This window comes from Pteropus medius, unplaced genomic scaffold (genome assembly GCF_902729225.1).
Source record: "Pteropus medius unplaced genomic scaffold, Ma_sr-lr_union100, whole genome shotgun sequence".
NCBI lineage: Eukaryota > Metazoa > Chordata > Mammalia > Chiroptera > Pteropodidae > Pteropus > Pteropus medius.
In genome coordinates, this window is record NW_024347791.1 from 5,210,757 (window position 1) to 5,228,762 (window position 18,006).

General features: G+C 39.0%; 1 protein-coding gene across 10 annotated transcripts in view; it reads right to left on the reverse strand.

Moving 5' to 3' along the window:
- The window catches only part of RIC8B (RIC8 guanine nucleotide exchange factor B), a 90,115-nt gene extending 74,590 nt beyond the window's left edge, over positions 1 to 15,525 (reverse strand). For 4 of the 10 annotated variants that reach the window (XR_005656123.1, XR_005656122.1, XR_005656121.1 and 1 more), the window contains exons 1-2: positions 14,964 to 15,525; positions 7,016 to 7,063 (exon numbers count right to left, since the gene is read on the reverse strand). Coding sequence is in view for 3 of the 10 variants with exons in the window: in XM_039877871.1 (XP_039733805.1) it covers positions 7,016 to 7,063; positions 14,964 to 15,047 (132 nt within the window). In the remaining 7 variants the exon portion in view is untranslated. The remainder of the gene's footprint in view (positions 1 to 7,015; positions 7,064 to 14,963) is intronic. The other 6 variants (XR_005656126.1, XM_039877871.1, XM_039877872.1 and 3 more) reach the window with 3 other exon arrangements.
- Between the last annotated feature and the right edge of the window lie 2,481 nt (positions 15,526 to 18,006).

Consider the following 18,006-nt stretch of genomic DNA (forward strand, 5'->3'; position numbering starts at 1 on the left):
ATGTGATATTTCATCAAACCCTGGATTACTTCTTTAATTTTGTTTTCCTTTAGTTCTATGACTATATTTAAATTGGCTTCTTTGAAGTCTTTGTCTATTAAATCCAACATCTGGTCATTCTCTCAGGCAGTTTCCTTTGCCTGCTCCCCCTCACCTCCCAGTGTATAGGTCATTCTTTCCTGTTTCTTTGCATGTCTCATTTTTTTTTTTTTTTTTTTTGGAATTGGACATTTTAGATAATATATTGTAGTAACACTGGGTAATGTCCCTACCCTCCAAGACTTGCTATTGGTGTTTATTTGCTCAGTAACTGGCTGAATTATTTTAGTGAAGCATATTCTGCCCCGCCCTCTCTGCAAGGGGCTCACCCTTGGGTAGGCCTACAGTCATCCTGGGATGACAGTGACTTTAGCAAGCCCCTCCTCTTTGACTAACTCTTTCTCTGACCACAACCTGCTGTTAAGAGCCACTAACTGCCAGCTGATTGATCTACTGTCTTCAACAATATCCTGGGGCATAAATAGCTCCACAAACTGAAAGTCTATTAGGGTTCCTATGAGGGGATAGTTCCTGAGATCAGTATTTAAGATTTGTTCTAACCACAAGACGGTTCCTCCAAGCTATCTCTTTCGCCCTTTCTCTCTAGCAAACTAGCCAGCCTTTTGATTACCTGTATCTCCAATGAATCTGTCAATCTCTTTCCAACTGCCTTTTACCACGACCTGCACCCTCAAGTGATGAACTTCACACTGTTGCCAATAAAGTTGGTTCCTTTGGGGAGAGATTCAGAGCTGTATTATAAGGTCTGTCTGCTTCTCTGGGGAAAGTTTTGGAACCCTGGTTCTGATGCTGGAGGCAGAGACTATGGCATACTTCTCATTGAGTAACCCCCTTTGAGAGAACAATCGGAGCGGGTGGGGGAGCAGCAGCCCCAGATCTCCTCAGCTTGTTTCTCCCAGGGTGGAACCTGTGTCCCACCAGCAAGGGACAAGGGCAACTGGTGCCCCATTATTCTCAATGGTAACACACCCAAGGTAGAGCCTCTGTCCCATGAGTGGGGAGCTGGATAAAGGGAAGGAGACCGCTCCTCTCAGCTGCACTCACTCAGAATTTAGTCTCAGCAACAGAGGCAGATTAGCTGAGGCAGGATAAAGAATGCTAAGGCTACCCCCAGTCTCTTCAGGGAAGAAAGCCCTCCCACTCTGAGCTGATGGAGAAGGGAGCTCTGTGTTATCTGCTGCATTAATTTCTGTATTAGTTTGGACAAGGGTTTCCATCTCTCCCAGCTGAGAGGGAGGGAGGAAGCAGTTCTTAGTTCAAATACTACAGACTTTCACTTTTCTTACTGAGTTTCAGTAGATTTTCTTAAATAAGTTTTTCTTCATTGACTATATGCTCTTAAGACCACTTCCAGAGACTTTAAATGTTTTTGTTTTTTTTTTTAAATAATTTTCACCAGTTTCACTGGAGAGCAGATCCATAGAGCTCCTCACACTGTCATGGCTGGAAGTGGAAGTTCTTGACCAATTTTTTTGTATGAGTAAATGGATCTGAAACTCTAAAGTACAAAGCAGGAAAACTATTCTTGTCATTTCCACACAGAAATCCAAAAAGTGATCCAAAGATCATGTATGGGCTATCACATGTATGGCTTACTAAGTCGGAAGAGCTATTCTGTTCTTTCTCCCTACATTTAGTCCTTCAATACCTTAAAATGGAGTCTGAAATGAAGTTTAAATTGTTTTATTTTGAACTACTGTGAGGCATTCATCCTGGCCTTTGATACAGTTCAGCCTTTCTAGTCAGGATTTATGCCAGATCCCAGCTGGATGGGAACTTTAAAAAGTAAAAGGTATAGAATGCTTTTGGGAGTGAGTGAGTGAGTGAGTGAGTGAGTGTGTATGTGTAAGAGATCAAGATATTAAAAATGATTATCTTTAAAGTTACTGGTTTCTAAATGAGAACTATAGTTGCGCCATGTATCAAAGTATTCCCTAATGTAAAAACATCAAATAAAATTTGAATCAAATTTGCAAGGCATACGAAGCTCATTTGTTTTATTGAAAATTGGCATTTAACAATTTTTCAAATTACTAAAATAAGTGAAAGGGCCTTTAGAACAAACATCCATGCCTCAAGTTATTCCTAAGCATGGCTCCACAGTGTAAGATTGACATTTCTATGCTGTCACATTTTCCTTGGGGAAATTTAATATGAAAATTTACCCATTCATTTTCTACAGTCCACGATGGCAATCCTCCATATGCACCTGTAGCTGAGAAAGTGCCAAACCAAACACCATAGGCAAATAGCCAATTAGGAAATAAAACCTAACACAGGACCTGGCATACAGCAATTACTGAAAAACATTTGTGGACTATAGAGATCTACTAAAATGCCAAGTCTGGGGAAAAAGTTTAAAAAAAGAAATATTTCAAATGGTTGAATGGAACTTTGTGTTCATATAATTTCACTCCATAAACTGGCTCCACAGGTAATACTATTTCTAAATCTAAAAATATCCTTTTATGTTCCTCCAAAAGGAATATGTAAGATAATCGAGAAGTTTCGATTTTAGAGAAAATAATTTTAAAAAAAGTATTGGTCTTTGCTTATAATACCTCCAATCACACTATTATAAGAATATGTAACATGTATGTTATATATTATATAATTATTATATCCTTTATCATTATCGTCTACTATAAAAGTTTAAAATACAGAAAGAAAATTACCACTCACAGCAATAAATTCAGATTTATTGAATCTGAATTTCACCATTTAGTGAATTTCTTTGTAGTTATTTGTCTTAGTACAGTTTTTATTAGCTTTACATGATTGTGATCATACTGTATGAATACTTCTGCGTCCTGCTTTTTCAGTAAACATGAGATGTGCTTGATTCTGCTATATAGTTAAGAGAATTTTAAAGTCAACACCAAACGATATGTTCAAGTCACAGGAATTCTAGCCTCCACTCACTAAGTTACCTTCATTCAACAGGTGTTTATTGTAGTTGCCTATTTTGTGCCATATGCAGTGCTGGGAGATGAAAATACAAAGAGAAGTGAGAGTTGTTATCCTCAAAGAATTCTCGACTTAGCAATTATCCTCTGCCTTCATAGAAATATGGGATTATCTATGTGAATTTGAAGGTAATAAAATACATGCTTGAAATTGGGCTATTTTTAACTTCATTCTTTTGAGAAAAATGGCCATACATAAAGATTTATCTCAGACAGTAACTGAAGTCCTCCACATTTGATGTAATTGTATTCTTATCTTACAGGTGAAAGAGCTACAATTCCTTTGCTCATTTTATGACATTTATTTTTCAAAATTAATTGCAGTTATGAAGTACTTGGTCTTCAGATCAGTTGTGTTTTAGAAACCAATATAAGAGCTTTCATTTCAAGATGTAAATTTTCAGATTATTCATCATACCTCCTCCCACCCTATATATTTGCATGATATATTTGTTTATGTGCTGGTAGATAATCATAGCCTACCAATTTAGATAGAGGATGTAAATCGAATGCTTCAATAAGCACAGGTGCCTAAATCCGAATCTACAATGATCCACATGTACCTAAAACTATTTGCATATATGTACAAACATTAGCAGTTGTATCTGACATGACTTTATCTGGAAAGATTTAAGCACTCCTTGTTGGTACTTCCCTTCGCTATCTTCCATTTTAAGACTAGTTGCCTAAATGGTGTCTCGAGGTATGAAACGAGATAAAACAAGGTACTGAGTCATAATTTCAAACCTTCTGAAATATACCTCAAGTGGTAATGAGTGGGAGCAGTGAAGGAGCTGCACATAATAGTCTGAAAATGTTCTCTGAGGCTCCAGCACTTACTAGTTATATGAGTATTAGCAAGTTGTCATTAATGTGATCCTCAGTTTTCTTATCAATAAAATAGGGATAGTGGCATTCTCGCCATACTTACAGTATTAGTTATTACTGTTGCAAAGCAAATCTTTGAAAAAATGCAAAACACTACATAAGTATTAGGAATTAGGTCTAAGGATCATTAATTTGTAACCATTTCCTAAAAAGCTCAGTATAATTTTTATTTTTTGAAAGGCTTTGTTTCCTTACATTTACTTCTAAGTTGTCACAAAGATTTTACATAAGAAAGGTGTGTTTTTACCTTTAGTTTATAGAAAGGGGTGCTGTAGTTACCAAGGAGCTACTGAAAGAAGGCTCCAGAGACATGTTTAGGAAAGAGAAAAAGAGAACTAGGGTAGCAGAACAAATTAAGACAGTAATTTGAGTTCCTCTTATTTTCAAACTAAGTTTAATGCAGAGATATGTCTACTATTCCATGTTTCTCTACATCGAGAACTTAAAGAAACTGTCAGGATGTAGATCCTTTAGAGTAGTCCAATAGTTTTGATTTCAAAGCCTTTTTAAAGCCTTAGGCATGAAAGAGTCACTAATGGTTTTAACCCCTGGAGACTGAAATGGTTTTGTTTGCCATTGTTTTTCCATTAATGAAGATTACCTAGCTAGGTCCCTAATGACATTTGTTTGTAGCAGAACCCTCAGGAAACAGAAATCTGCACATTATAACTGAAAATAACACCAGTACAGTAGTTACTGTCTCTGACGATCTAAAAGGCAAAGACAATACTTTAAAAACGTTAGATTTTGCAACTAACATATAGGAAATACACATGCTTTATTAATAACTGTGTGGGAAAATCTTCTCCCTCAACTGAAACTTATATGGAGTGAGGGAATCTGTCTTCATGTATTTAATTTGACCAGTAAAAGTACTACTAAAATTCTAGTGTTAGATTCTCAAGGCACCATGAATCTACAGAAGTACCATGGATTCTCCCAACTAAACAAATAGCAGCTGCCTTCCTAGCCTGAATACCTAGCAAGGGTATGTCAAAAATATGCTCTTGTTAACACCATGCTTTTTTTTCTCTCTCTCATTAGCACATAATGGTCTGTCCCTCTCCCTTCACCACATCATAGTATTCTATTATGCAGATGTCCCCTATTTTCTTCAAATACCCCCTACTTGCTGGACACTTGGTTGTTTCCAATCTTTGCTATCAAGTACAATGCTTCAGCAAATAACTTTCTTTACTTGGGTTCAATCTATCCACAAAAGATTTCTAAAAGTGACAATGCTTGGTCAAAGGACAAAATGCATCTATAATTTTGGTAGATACTGCCAGTTTCTGCTCCACAGGAATTGTGCTATTTTGCACTCCCACCAAATGTGTGCTTGTTTCCTGAAGGCTATTTATAAAAATACACATTCTTGGATCCCACCCCCTAAATTCTGACTCAGTAGACTAGAGGTTAGGCCTGAGCAGGCCTATCTTAAAAAAGCTCCCCCAAATGCACATCTCTGGTTGGAACCCCTGCTCTAAAAAGTAGTCTAGTCTTGTTTACGCTGCTAAAATCCAAAAGAAAATCAGAGTTAAATCTTTAACCTCCAAAGTTGATACTCTATGTCACTCATTCAATAGATACTTTTTCAGTGTTCTTTATGTGCTGGGCACTCTAGATGTGGAGGACATCAATAACATTATCTGTCATTAGGGAGTTTGCAGGGTCTCACGACGAGAGCCACAGATATATAATTAAGAGACAATGTATAAGCATAGAGTTAGAGATTTACATAGAACTTTATGGGAATATTGAAAAGGGCTAATTTACCCTAACAGGAATACTAAAGGAAGCTTCTTGAAGGAGATAATCCTGGAGCTGAGTAGGATTAACCCGTTGAAAAGAGGAAGATGTATACAAGAAGAAAAAGGCATTCTAAATAGAAAACAATATAAGCAAAGGTAGAAAATAAGAAACAGAAGAGATGTATATGTGTATGTAACCGGAAACATTTCATATCGCTAGAGGATAAAATATAAGGGAGAGAAGAGCTGCATAAATAAGCAGAGATCAGGTCACTAAGCATCTAGGATGTCATGTTAAGAAGTTTGAATCTTACAGGCCAAAAAAAGTCACCCAAGGGTTTTAAAGGCTGGGAGTGACGTGGTTAGATTGTTGTTCTAGATTCATGGACAAGGGACTGGAAGGGCATATAACTGGAAAAAGAAAGAACAGTTAGGAAACTGGTGAAGTAATCCAGATGGAGGCCTGAATTAGGGCAGGGGTTAAGGAGAGAGTGGAATGAAAAAAAGCACAAGGTAAAGTAAGCGGAATGTAGACATTAGATGTTGGTGTGGACGTGAACAGAAGGATGATTTCAAGGTATTATCAAACCACTACTAGGAAAGCACTAGATGTTTTTAAAGCTATTTTTCCAGCAGCAGTGATAGGTTTACACTAATTCAGTCATGCTTTCTTACCTGGTCTTGGCATTTGAGGCCAGGGATAGATAAATGGGGCTCAACACACAGACAAAACTGGTGAGCTTCTCCGTTAGCAGCATGCTCTAATCAACTAAGTAAAGCAACCATAGGCAACCCAAGAGGCAAACACAACATTGAAAGATCATATCTCTGATGCACCCTCTTTAAAACTCCTCTATTGGTGAGTCTCTTGACTCCATTTTCCTCTATGCCCATGAAGTCAGTGACCTAGACAATTGTTGACAACAAAACTGTCAGCATAGGGAAGGACATGTGGCTAAGGGGCAGCAGCATTAACAGCTGCTTTCCCAAAACTTATTCCAAAGCCAAGTTTCACAATATTAGCAAAGCACTGTGGGCAGCCTGCAGTCCTGCTTTCAAATGAAGATGATCTCTGACAGTGAGAAGATATAGGGAGAGAGTCCCCTCTGAACCGTTCTCATTGCCTTGATTTATCCAAGTGTAATGGTCCAGTGGAGATGAAGCAGAAGGGTGTTGTGTGTAATTCATACTAAACCTAGCACATGTCTTTATTCTTTAGAGTTCCTAAAAAACAAGCTGAAGGGAAACCGAAAACTAAATAACCATCAGATAAAAACAACTCCACTGTTTGGAAAGTCCATGAATGAAACACATATACGCACACACGTACACAGTAACACCAAGTCTTACCTTTCTTTTATCTTCATCTGTTGGTTCAAATTTGAAAGTAGCCCTATGCTGAGGGGGGAAAAAAGGGAAACAATGTCATTTTAAATACACAGATTTTTAATTTTGGCTATGTTTATATAATGTCATTTTAAATACACAGATTTTTAATTTTGGCTATGTTTATATAATGTCTCCATAAAAAATGTTGCCTTCTCATATCATATCTCACTATTAGTATTAAAGAGATAGGCATATGAACAAATAATTTTTAGTATGAAATGTCTACAGCAGAAATACATACCAAGGAGCACAGAGTACCAAGTCACTAACTCTGCCCAGAGAAATCTGGAATGCTTTGCATGCAGTACAGAGAATTTGAACTGGACTTTGAGAGAGGAATAGTTTTCCAAGAGGCAAATGAAAGCGTTATAGAAACAGAAAGGCTCAGATGTGTGAAACAGTATGATGTATTTATGAAATAAGCAGCTCTATCTTAGGGGATGTTAAGGGATGGGAGGAGAAGAGTGAAAAAAGACGATGGAAAAGTAGATTGGAAAGAGACTTGGAAGGGCCTTCCAATGCTGCTGAGGCATTTGTACTTTCTGTTTTATATATTCAATAAGAAATCATCAGAGAATTGTAGATAGGGAAGTGATTTGATAGACTAGTATTTCAGGAAAATATTCTGTAAGAACGAGGGTTTAAATCATGGATCCATCACTTACTAGTCAGTTGAACAAGTAACAAATTCTCCATAACTAGATTTCTTATGTGAAGAGAGGGAGCACCTAGTTCACAGAACTACTGTTAGGGTTAAAACAACTAAGATATATAATGTACCATCTCAGTGCCTGGAATATAATAAACAATCAGTAAATATTAGGGTTATAATGATGGTGGTGCCAATGATATTGAAGAAAAAATAACTGGAAGAGACTATCATGACTCTCCTAAAATGACTGGCAACACTATATTTTCCACTCTGTAGCTGTAACAGGTGATGGAGTAAGTTGACTTGTCCACTGTCAGAGAAAGAGTGATGGTACACAAAAAATAAAGCACAACATTCTCCTCCCAAGTTTTATTCAGGAGAACCAAGTACTCTTATGAATCCTAAGCTTTCTTTAAAAAAAAAAAAATCTCCACCTTTCCTTTGTATTTCTCTCACTGGCCACACTAACAAACATTTATTGGCAACCCATCAGGAGTTGAGCACATGAAGTACTAAAGATATCATCATTACAGGTAGTTCTGCATTGAAGGCTTTGTAAAAGAAGCAATTTTTGAAATTAAATGAGATGAAGAAACATTGACCAAGCAGTAGTTCTGAATCTAAGAAATGGTCAGAAGGAAGACTTAGAGGTATGAGAGAAGGGCCGTTTGAGGAAGCCTAAGAGAGACTGCTTCACATATGGCTTGGACAACAATGAAAATGGATGATGTCAGGTGATAAGGGCTTGGATTTTAAAATTTATACCTGAGCTGGCAGATGGGTGACAGGAAACCAGGGGAAGACTCTGAGGGGAATGTGACTAAGTAGAGCATTCTGGAAGAGTATTTTGGGCAGTAGCTTATAGACTAGATTAATGGAGAGTAAGGCTGAGGACATAAAGCTCTCTGAGATATGAGCATCAATAATCCAAGGATGATATTGCTGGCAGCAGTATAAACTGAGACAAACTTTAAAAGGGAAAGTAATTTAGCAACATATAAGGGAAACCATAAAAATATTCACATGCTTTGACCCAGAACTTCTATTTCTAGTAATTTATCCTAATGAAATCATCCAGAGGAGAGACAAATTATATATGTAAGCATATTTGCTGCACTGTTCTCTAATATAGAAGAAGAAAAGAGACATCTGAATATCCAACAACAGGAGACTGATGAAATAAATTGCTGGGCATCCACCTGACAGAATATTACATTACAATGAAAAATAAAAAATGGTTAAAAAGCTCTTTACATGGAAAATTACGATGGCATCAAATGGAAAGAGTAAAACATCAAATTATATGTCCATGTCTATGATCAAAGTACCTACCTAAATATAGGGATGCATTCAAAGTCTTGAGCATTAAAATGCAAATAAAAAGCAACTATATGGGGGAGGTAGAAATTCTGGTAATTTCTCTGAAAAAACTCATTGCTGGAAAATTATTTTTATAATTAAAAAGGAAATTAAAAAAATAAAAAATAAGTGAATGAATGAATGAACAAGAAAAGAAAGAACAAGTTGTAAATCTGAAGGCTATAACTTGAGAATTTATAGATCTGAGGTTTAGTAAAAACAGTATTAGATAAAAGATAAAGAAGCATCAGACATCAGGCTAACCTTGTAAACTGAAGCTTAGTAAAAGTCTAATGCAAATGAGAATAAATAATTGCACTTAGAAACCAACAAAGCTTATTTTTTACCATTTTATGTGAATTCCATAAATTATCTGGAATAAATGTACCTAGTTGCCAATATAATGGTTCTTCTAAATTTTTTGGCATTTATGGTAAGGCAACAGAAATCTTGGAAAGACTCTCATTAAGTTATAAAAATATCTTTTAAACTGTTTCTGCTTAAAATTAATCTTTTAAGGTGATAATTTAGACTAGCACCAAGGACTAATTTTTCTGTTACTTTTCCTTTTCACATCCTCATCAACATTTATTTTCTGGGTTTTCTTTTTTGCATTTTATTTTATTTTATTATTAGTTTCCAGTTTTCTGTTGTTTTTTAAATGCAAGGCTGATCCTGCCATAAAACTAAAACATGGAAGAAAGAGAGAGAGACAGAGAGAGAGAGAGGAAAGAAAGGAAGAAAAGCTTTCGGAAGCCTTGTCTAACTAGCATGAGGGATTAATTAGAAAATATACCAGTATGTGAGGCAATACAAGTTGAATTTCGAATGTGTCAATCTAGCCAGCTCAGACCGCTAAGACTGCTTGGCTCCAAGGATCTTAGCTTCTCCATGGCTAACTTCTTTCACCCTTTAACCTTTAACCCTTATTCATCCCCCTTTCTAAGGTTGAAAGGGGAAGGAGAACTAGCATTTCTGGCTATAAATGCCTTTCTAGAACTATTAACCAAGAGTCAACTACCTCACCTTCTTCATATGCTTAATTCTCAGACAAACAGGAGCAACAAGTCAAATATAAACTAAAGAGTAAAACCACTATTAAATTTAGAGACCAAGTAAGGTAGGAACAGCTCAGTGACATATAACTCATTAGGACTCCCCTCTGTAGGTTTTATATCCTATGAATAGGCTCTAAATAGATCAGGGTCAGGATTCAGACATCACTGGGTTTGAGTCCAGTCCTGCTACTTAACAAAAGCGTGACCTTTGTCAAGTTACTCGACTTTACTACCCGTCAGTGTTTCCTTATCTTTATGTACAGCACCTTTGCGCACAGCAGGTGTTCAATAAGTGGTCACTATTATTATTATTACATGGCCTATGATGTGGCCAAATACTGAACTATTAGAGAACTAGGAGTTATTTCATAGATTTCCAAAGATAATCAAATGGTACTAATACCAAGTAATTACCTGTGTGTGTGTGTGTGTTGGGCTATGTTTCACGAATAGATTACTTCTAGAACTAAACGTCAGGAACTGAAATTATATAACCTAATTTGGAAATAAGAACATGGTATAACAAAGGAACAGATCATTAAAAATGCTCCACTGCAAAAATCTGTGAAATAACCTCAGAGTCAGAACTCAATGTGGAAAGCAAAAAGTCCTCTTACATGGCATGGGGTATTTATATATCCTACTCAAATGTGGAGGCTATATTTATAGAATTATCTCAATATCAGGTTCCTATCAATCAGGTTCTTCTAGCACATAAATGAAGACCTCATTGCTATCAGTGTGGTTTTCCTCTCTCATGAGGACTATTCTTGGAGACCTACCTACTTGTATCTTAAATAACGTTTACCTTTCATTTGGCCATAAACTTGCCATCCTTCCAACATGGAATCCTGCTGGAGCTTGCTATGGGTAGCATATGCTTAGGTGGCCATCTCTCTGGTTATCATCATAGTTGATGACTCTAGGCCTCAGTTTCTTCACCTATTAACTGAGGGGGTTGGACCCAATTATCTCTGAGGTTCTTTCTAGTCTAAATATCCACGATTCAGGTAACTGTGATACTACTGTGCACCATGGGGCCCTTGATCAGTTTGTCGTTGATAATCATAATGATGGCAACCAATCTCTCTACCAAATCTGTTATCAGAACAGGCCCTAAAGGAGAAGGAGCTTGGACAGCCTAGACTAGAATGATACTTGCCATAATCAATAGCTCATTCTATAACCAGAGTGGAGGTGATTAGGGTCCAACAGGAGTCAAAGGAAGTAGTGTATTGGTGCTGAAACACCTTTCTCTTCTGTGCTCAGAAACACAGAAGTGATGGGGTGAAGGCAACGTGGCCTTGCAAAGAGCCCTGGATATGGAATCTGAAGACTAGGTCTGCCACTTCTAGCTATGTGCTCTTGAGCCCGGAGATAGTCATTTGTCTTTCTGAATCTCAATTTCCTAATCCCCCAAAAGGAGAATACTTCCATCTCTCTCATAAGTTTTAATATAAGAGAATTATATGTGATGACATGTGAAAGCCGTTAGGATAATACAGAGTACATAGCAGGCACTCGATCTATGTTAACGGGTGAACTGGGAAGAGTGAAAAAGAACCACTCTTCCTCTCCTTTTTAATATTTTCCTATGCTGAGTCAACCTGCATTATGTCCTTGAGAAACAGACAAGTTTTGTTTTTTTCTGGGATAAATAGTTCTTCCTTCTCCCCAAGATAACAAGGATCAGTGAATACAGCAAGAAAGCTGGGAAATTAGTCTCTGGAACATTCAGCAGAAATTAAATGTTGCTACCTGGAGCCAGACAGGTTAACTGTTGCTCTAAATGTGGTACGAGGTATTTTGCTACCCATCAGAAAGTGCAGACGTCAAGGAAAAAGAGAAAGAATGGAGTATAATCCATTTTTTTTTTTTTTAAATCAGGCTATGTCAATTCAGTGGTACATGTTTAATTCCCACTTTTTTTGTTCAAAAACAGATGGGTTCTTCCTCAGTGCTGGGCACTATTCTAAGTGTTTTACACATACAACTCCTTTGATTCTGACAACAAACCTACGATGTAGGTACCATTATTACCCGTTTCGCAGATGAGGAAACTGAGACACAGCAAAGTCAAGTAACTCATACTAGGACACATGGAGGGCAAACTGAGGCAGTCCAGGCAGTCGGACTCCAGCACCCGTGCTCTGGTCACGGGACCTCTTGAGTACTTTGATCATTAGAATATAACTCACTGAGTCAATGCCTCCAGGTGCATTGTGCTCAGTGTTTGGCATTATATTTCAGTTAATTTAAGCCTCAGAATAACTTAGGTGATATTAGTCCTATTTTGCAGATAAGGAAACTGAGACTCAAGCTTCAAATAACTTACCATAGTCATGAAGCTAGTAATAAATGACAGATGTGAACCAATGTTTATCTGACTTCAAATTCTACCTTCTTTCCACTATTCCTTTCGACGACTGGCGTTATTAGAGAAATAAGGTAGCACAAAGAAATTCCTCTCCCAAACAATGAACCAATCTTTCTCTCTCTACATCATTCATTTCTCTTCTTGGTTAGATTCCTCAGTGCCCCATAATCACCTCTTACTCTGAACATTTCTGAAATCAATTTTTCCAGATAAGAAAAATGAAGTACACCGTATCCAGTTACTTTTTCAGGGTTTCAGACTCTATGATTTTATTCCACCTTCCCATTCTTATTGCCAGACAATTGCGATCATACTTTCCGTTCCTATTCATCTGTTTCTCTCGCTTTGAGGGGCAAAGCCCCAAAGCCAACAAGAAACTGAGCTATTTTCTCTGTACTCTGGCCTTACTATAATCAGCATTAAACATGAGAGCTCTTTTCTGATAGAGACGACAGACTTGGTTTGGATTAAGTCAGAGCATTCTCAGGTTTGGCCCAAAACATCCAAGTGTTAGAGAAGATTCCCAAACACTTCAGGAATACTATCTTAAACAATGCACACTGGGTATTACAACTTTAAAAACATTCCCGTTGTGAAAGCGGAGCTGGAGATATCTAGAACTCAAGCTGACAGCAGTTGGCCAGCAGTGGAAAGTGGAAACCAACCTAGAGGGAAATCAAGGAGAGGAAGAGATAAATTGGAGGAAGCAAATCTGGAGTTCTAATTAGTTTAGCCATGAAGGGAAGGAGAAATATTGAAGGTGATAAGGGTCAGTTGGAGGTTTTTCCTCCTCCCTTCAATTCCTCTTTATTGCTGGATATCTGGCATATAGCAAGTGCTAAATAAATACTACTTGATTCAACATAATGCCAAGGTTTCTGTTGTATTTCTTTCTTTTGAAAATCAGTTTGCAGGTGCCTCAAATCTTTTTTGGAAAACAGTTACAAATCAAGTAAAATGAATATAATCTCCACAATATGTATACCTATGCATCAAATGAACTTCTCCTAAATTAGGCAGATAAGCAAGAGTAAAGCACATCAGAAAGAGAAGAGGCTAAGATATGAACAGAATCGAATCCATGCATCTTCCCAAAGAAAGCAGTGTAGTCTTGTAGAAACAGCAGTCAGCCTAGATTCAAATCTCAGCCACATCGCTGAATGGCTGTATAGACTTGGGCAACATTATCCTAAATTTTATCATTTGTAAAATAGAGAATACCACCACTTTCCTCATGGGGTTGTTGGGAAGATTAAACGGAAATGAAAGTGTCTTATTTTGGGATCTTCTCCATCCACCCAGAGCAAAAATGGCATACTAGCAGTTCAATAATACGAAGTGTAGAATGTGCAGGGGTAGGTACATAGCAAACGCAGAAGGGGAAATTGTGAATGGAAGCAAATGAAAGAAACATGTTATATCTAGGGTGAGACTTGGTGTTGGGTGTGTTTTCACAGAGGGAGTAGTCAGTCATTTCTATAAAGCAGTCTTCTAAATGGAAGAATAAAGGTGTGGTGTGCTGCCTTTTGAAGTGAGCATGTAAAATTCCTGGAAGAAAAAGTAGTGGAGAGCTAACGGTCCTAGAAGAGAGATTCAGAAAAGTGGCTGGGATTTAAAACAAGATACCTTTTTAATGCAGAATTGTACATTGGAAAAAGCAATAAATGATTTGAAAAGCTAGGCTGGAATCCCAGTTCACAAGTATGACCTTGGGCAAGTTACTTAACCAATTGAGACTCTCAATTGCAAAACACAGATAAAACCTCATAAGACTGTTGTCAAGATTAAATGAGATAACGGATGGGAAAGCTGTTAAGGCGATACAAATAATAGGTATTTTTAGGACTTAGATTCTCCCCCCACTTATAACATAGTATTTCCATGACCTTGGCATGATTTCAGTTCTTAGTGCCTCCGTTTTCTCACCTATAAAATGGGGAGGATGATACCATCTACCCTATAAGTGCTCTGAGAATCAAGTGACACCATATATGAGACATCGCGCCTTGAAAACTGTACAGTGCTATAGGTATATAAAGAATTGCCACCGTGGCTGATATATTTTACGCATGTCACAGGCCGTGTTTGTGTACAGAAGCAAGTATTTTTATGCTATACAGGTGAGGAAGCCTCGAGTGCATTTATGCATCCAAGACTGGGGCACAGAGCACACACGAACACCTACGGATTCCGGGGGTGTGACTTGCGCGTTTGGGAGGAGGACCGTAGGACAAGCTGCTGGGCCGGAATCAGAGGAGTGGGCGCCAAAGTGGGGGCAGGGGGATGCAGGATGCATGGATCGGAAAGGCTGGGGGCACAAACACGCATGCCCAAGCCGGAAACGTTTTCGGGGGAGAGCAGTGCGCATCCCCGGAATGAGGGGGGTGGGGAGAGATGAGCTGTGCAAGTCCGGAGGGCGGCCCGGGGGTGCTATACCCCTAGCCCGGGGCCAGGGCTCTTTACCTTATCGCTGTAATCCCTCAGGACCCGTTCGATAGCCCCCGCCTCGCCGGCCCGGACGATGTAGAGGGCGCGCTCCTCATCCATGGCCGCAGGTGCGGGGGAGCCGCGGCCGCTCTGCGCGCCCAAGCCGCTGCCTCCAGGTAAACGCCTCGCGCCCCCGCTCGCTCGCTCCTTCTCAGCTTCCTTCCTTCCCTCCTTCCCTCCCTCCCTCCTGCCTCTAACCCGCCAGCCTCCGCCCGGGCAGGCCCGACGTCACCGCCCCTCAACTTTCACCCCGCGACGTCACCGGTCCCCCAGCAACCGGTGCCTCGCGGCCGCCCCCGGCAAGGCCCAGGACTTGATAGAGGCTTGCCGAGCGGCCTGAGGCGGGGTCAGACCCAAGGTCCTGCTTGCTCTCCTGCCTCTCCTTCCCTCGGATTAGAGTCCAGCCTTTTAAGTGGGCTTTCACAGACAGAACTGTTCTCTCCTGACTCTCCTCTGTGAATCATTCTTCTCAGCTGACGAAAACGACCCGCTTCTGCCCCGCCCCTCTAAGAGACAGTTCGCTAAATGGACTACAGTTCCCCGCGTGCAATGGAGTCACCCTATTATTCCATCTAATTTGCTGGAGTGCCGAATGGCATGCCGGGATTAGTAGTCATCCAGCGGGAAAGACTTCCCTTCAAAGGCATGCTGGGAGCTGTGGTCCTGCGAGGGCCGGAAACGGGAGTCGGGCCGCCCCTGAGGCCAGCGGCCAGGAGACCGTTAGGGGGAGGGTTAAAGCGACGGCTCTGCCTCCTTTTTGTTCCTTACGGAGCTGACTGTCCTGTTGGAGCCTTGGCTGGTTATACTGGTTGATAGTCGCGGAAACTGGCACACTTTGGTGGGAACTGTCAAGCACTAGTTTAATGCCTTCGTTTCTCGTTTAGCGGTTTCGATCTCCGAAATTCTTTCCTTCCTTGTTTGCGGTCATGTTATGTATTGAGTTATGTATTACAGGCATGTTAACTAGATGAAAGAGGACTCGGCGATTTTCTTCCTTAATAACAATCGCTGTCATATATCGCGCGCTGCCTGAGCTCCAGACTGTTCGTGGTTTCCGTATAGCCTCTAATTCTCACGACACCGAGATTTTTGTAGAACCAAAGGAACTCGAATAGGTTAAGGAATTTGTTCTAAGTCATATAGCCAGTAAATGGAGAACTTGAGATTTGAATCCTGGTCTTTCCCCAAAGGCGGCTGCTCTTCAACCACCAGAAATGTAATAATACTGATATGCTGCTAATAGTAGTGGTGATGATGATGATGATAATGATGATAATGATGAGACGCTCACATTTCCTGAGTTTACTATGTGCAGGCATTCTGTTACTTTAGCTATATTACTTCTGTCAATTTCTCACAAATTTAGTCAACAAACATTTGATAACCTCGGTTTTCTCATCTATAAAATGGGAAGGATGATACCATCTACCCTATAAGTGCTCTGAGAATCAAGTGAGACCATATATGAGACATTGCGCCTTGTTCGATGTAGACAGTGGGCCCAAAATGAAGTCCCTGCTCTGATCGACCTTCGTACCAGTGCTTGATCCTCTGAGTGAGATACTATTCACACTTTAAGATGAGGAAACTGAGTTTTGGAGAGATTAATTTACCAAAATTGCAGAATTTAGAAACTGAATTTGAACTCAATCTCTGTTCTTTTTGCTCTCTCAAGCTACTTGTTAGAGTGTGGATGTATTAATTCCCAGTTTTTCATTCCAAGCAACCTTTACGAGAAATCATTTTTGATGCCTCCCCTGCCTGCCTCTGCCTGTTGAGCTATGTTGAAGAGGAATTAGAGGGGACAAAAATTTGTTCATCTAATAATTATTGAGTTTATGTGTCAGATACTGCGCTAGGCTCTGGGGATTTGGAGATAAAAACAAATATGGAATCCGAGCTCATGGAGCTTTTGGTCTTTCTGTGGGTTATATTTTTCATGCAGCAAACATTTCTTGAGCATATTTGTTGAGCCAGGGATTGGAGTAGGTGCTGTGTCCATAATTAAACTAAGTCAGAAAGATTTTAATCTATAACTTGAAAAAGCACATTTTTTTAGTAAGGTCATGGTATGGTAAGCTACATCCTTTAGGTAATAGTAATATCTTGCAATTGTTTTTAACAGTTTACAAAACATTTTAATATACGCTATCACAATGGATCCTTGAGCAAGGTATTGTTCCCACTTATATATAAGAAAACAGGCTCAGTTGGGTTAAGCAACACAAACTGGGACTCAAACTGAGAGCTGTAACATAACAGCTTTTGGGTGCTTACTCTGTGTCCAGCACTATATTATGTGCTTTTTGAGTAACCATATATTTATTTTTGGAGCAAGGACTCCCTGACAGGATACTAACAAGCATAAAGTATCTGAGTAGAGATGTTTCTTTCAAAGAGGATCTTACACAGTGTTTGAAAGGTCTGTTTAACAGAAATAGGCTTATGTTTTTAGGCTCCAACCCTATACTTCTAAAAAGATTTTTAAAAAAATGCAAAACCACATGAATTAATGGCTTAGGAAATTGCACTTTAGTAATTTTAATTAAGCACTAATATTCTGATTTTATAAATCAAAAGGATCTTTGACTCTAATTCAAGTCATCCTTTGACCACTGACGAGACTCTGGTCCCAGAAAAATTAAGTGACTTGTCCAAAATCAATAGTTAAAAGCAGACTCTGGGACTAGAGCCTAGACTAGCTAAATCCTGGGTCACTGCATCACTTTACATCCCTTAATATTTAGTTATGTGATACTTTCAGTGACTAGAGTCTCTAGTCCAGCACTAACTCCAGTTCCTGTTGGTTCTTGGGTGGCATGATACTAAAGAATTAGGATTTAGAGACTGGGTAATCGAAGCAACAAATACGTATTCAGAATTCATTGCTCTGAAAGATAGTAATATAATAATTCTATGCATATATATGGATAGTGCTTTACTATTCTCAAAATATCTCCACATAGATTATCTGATTTAATCTTTATAATAGCTGAAAAATGCAAGGTCAGTAGGACCT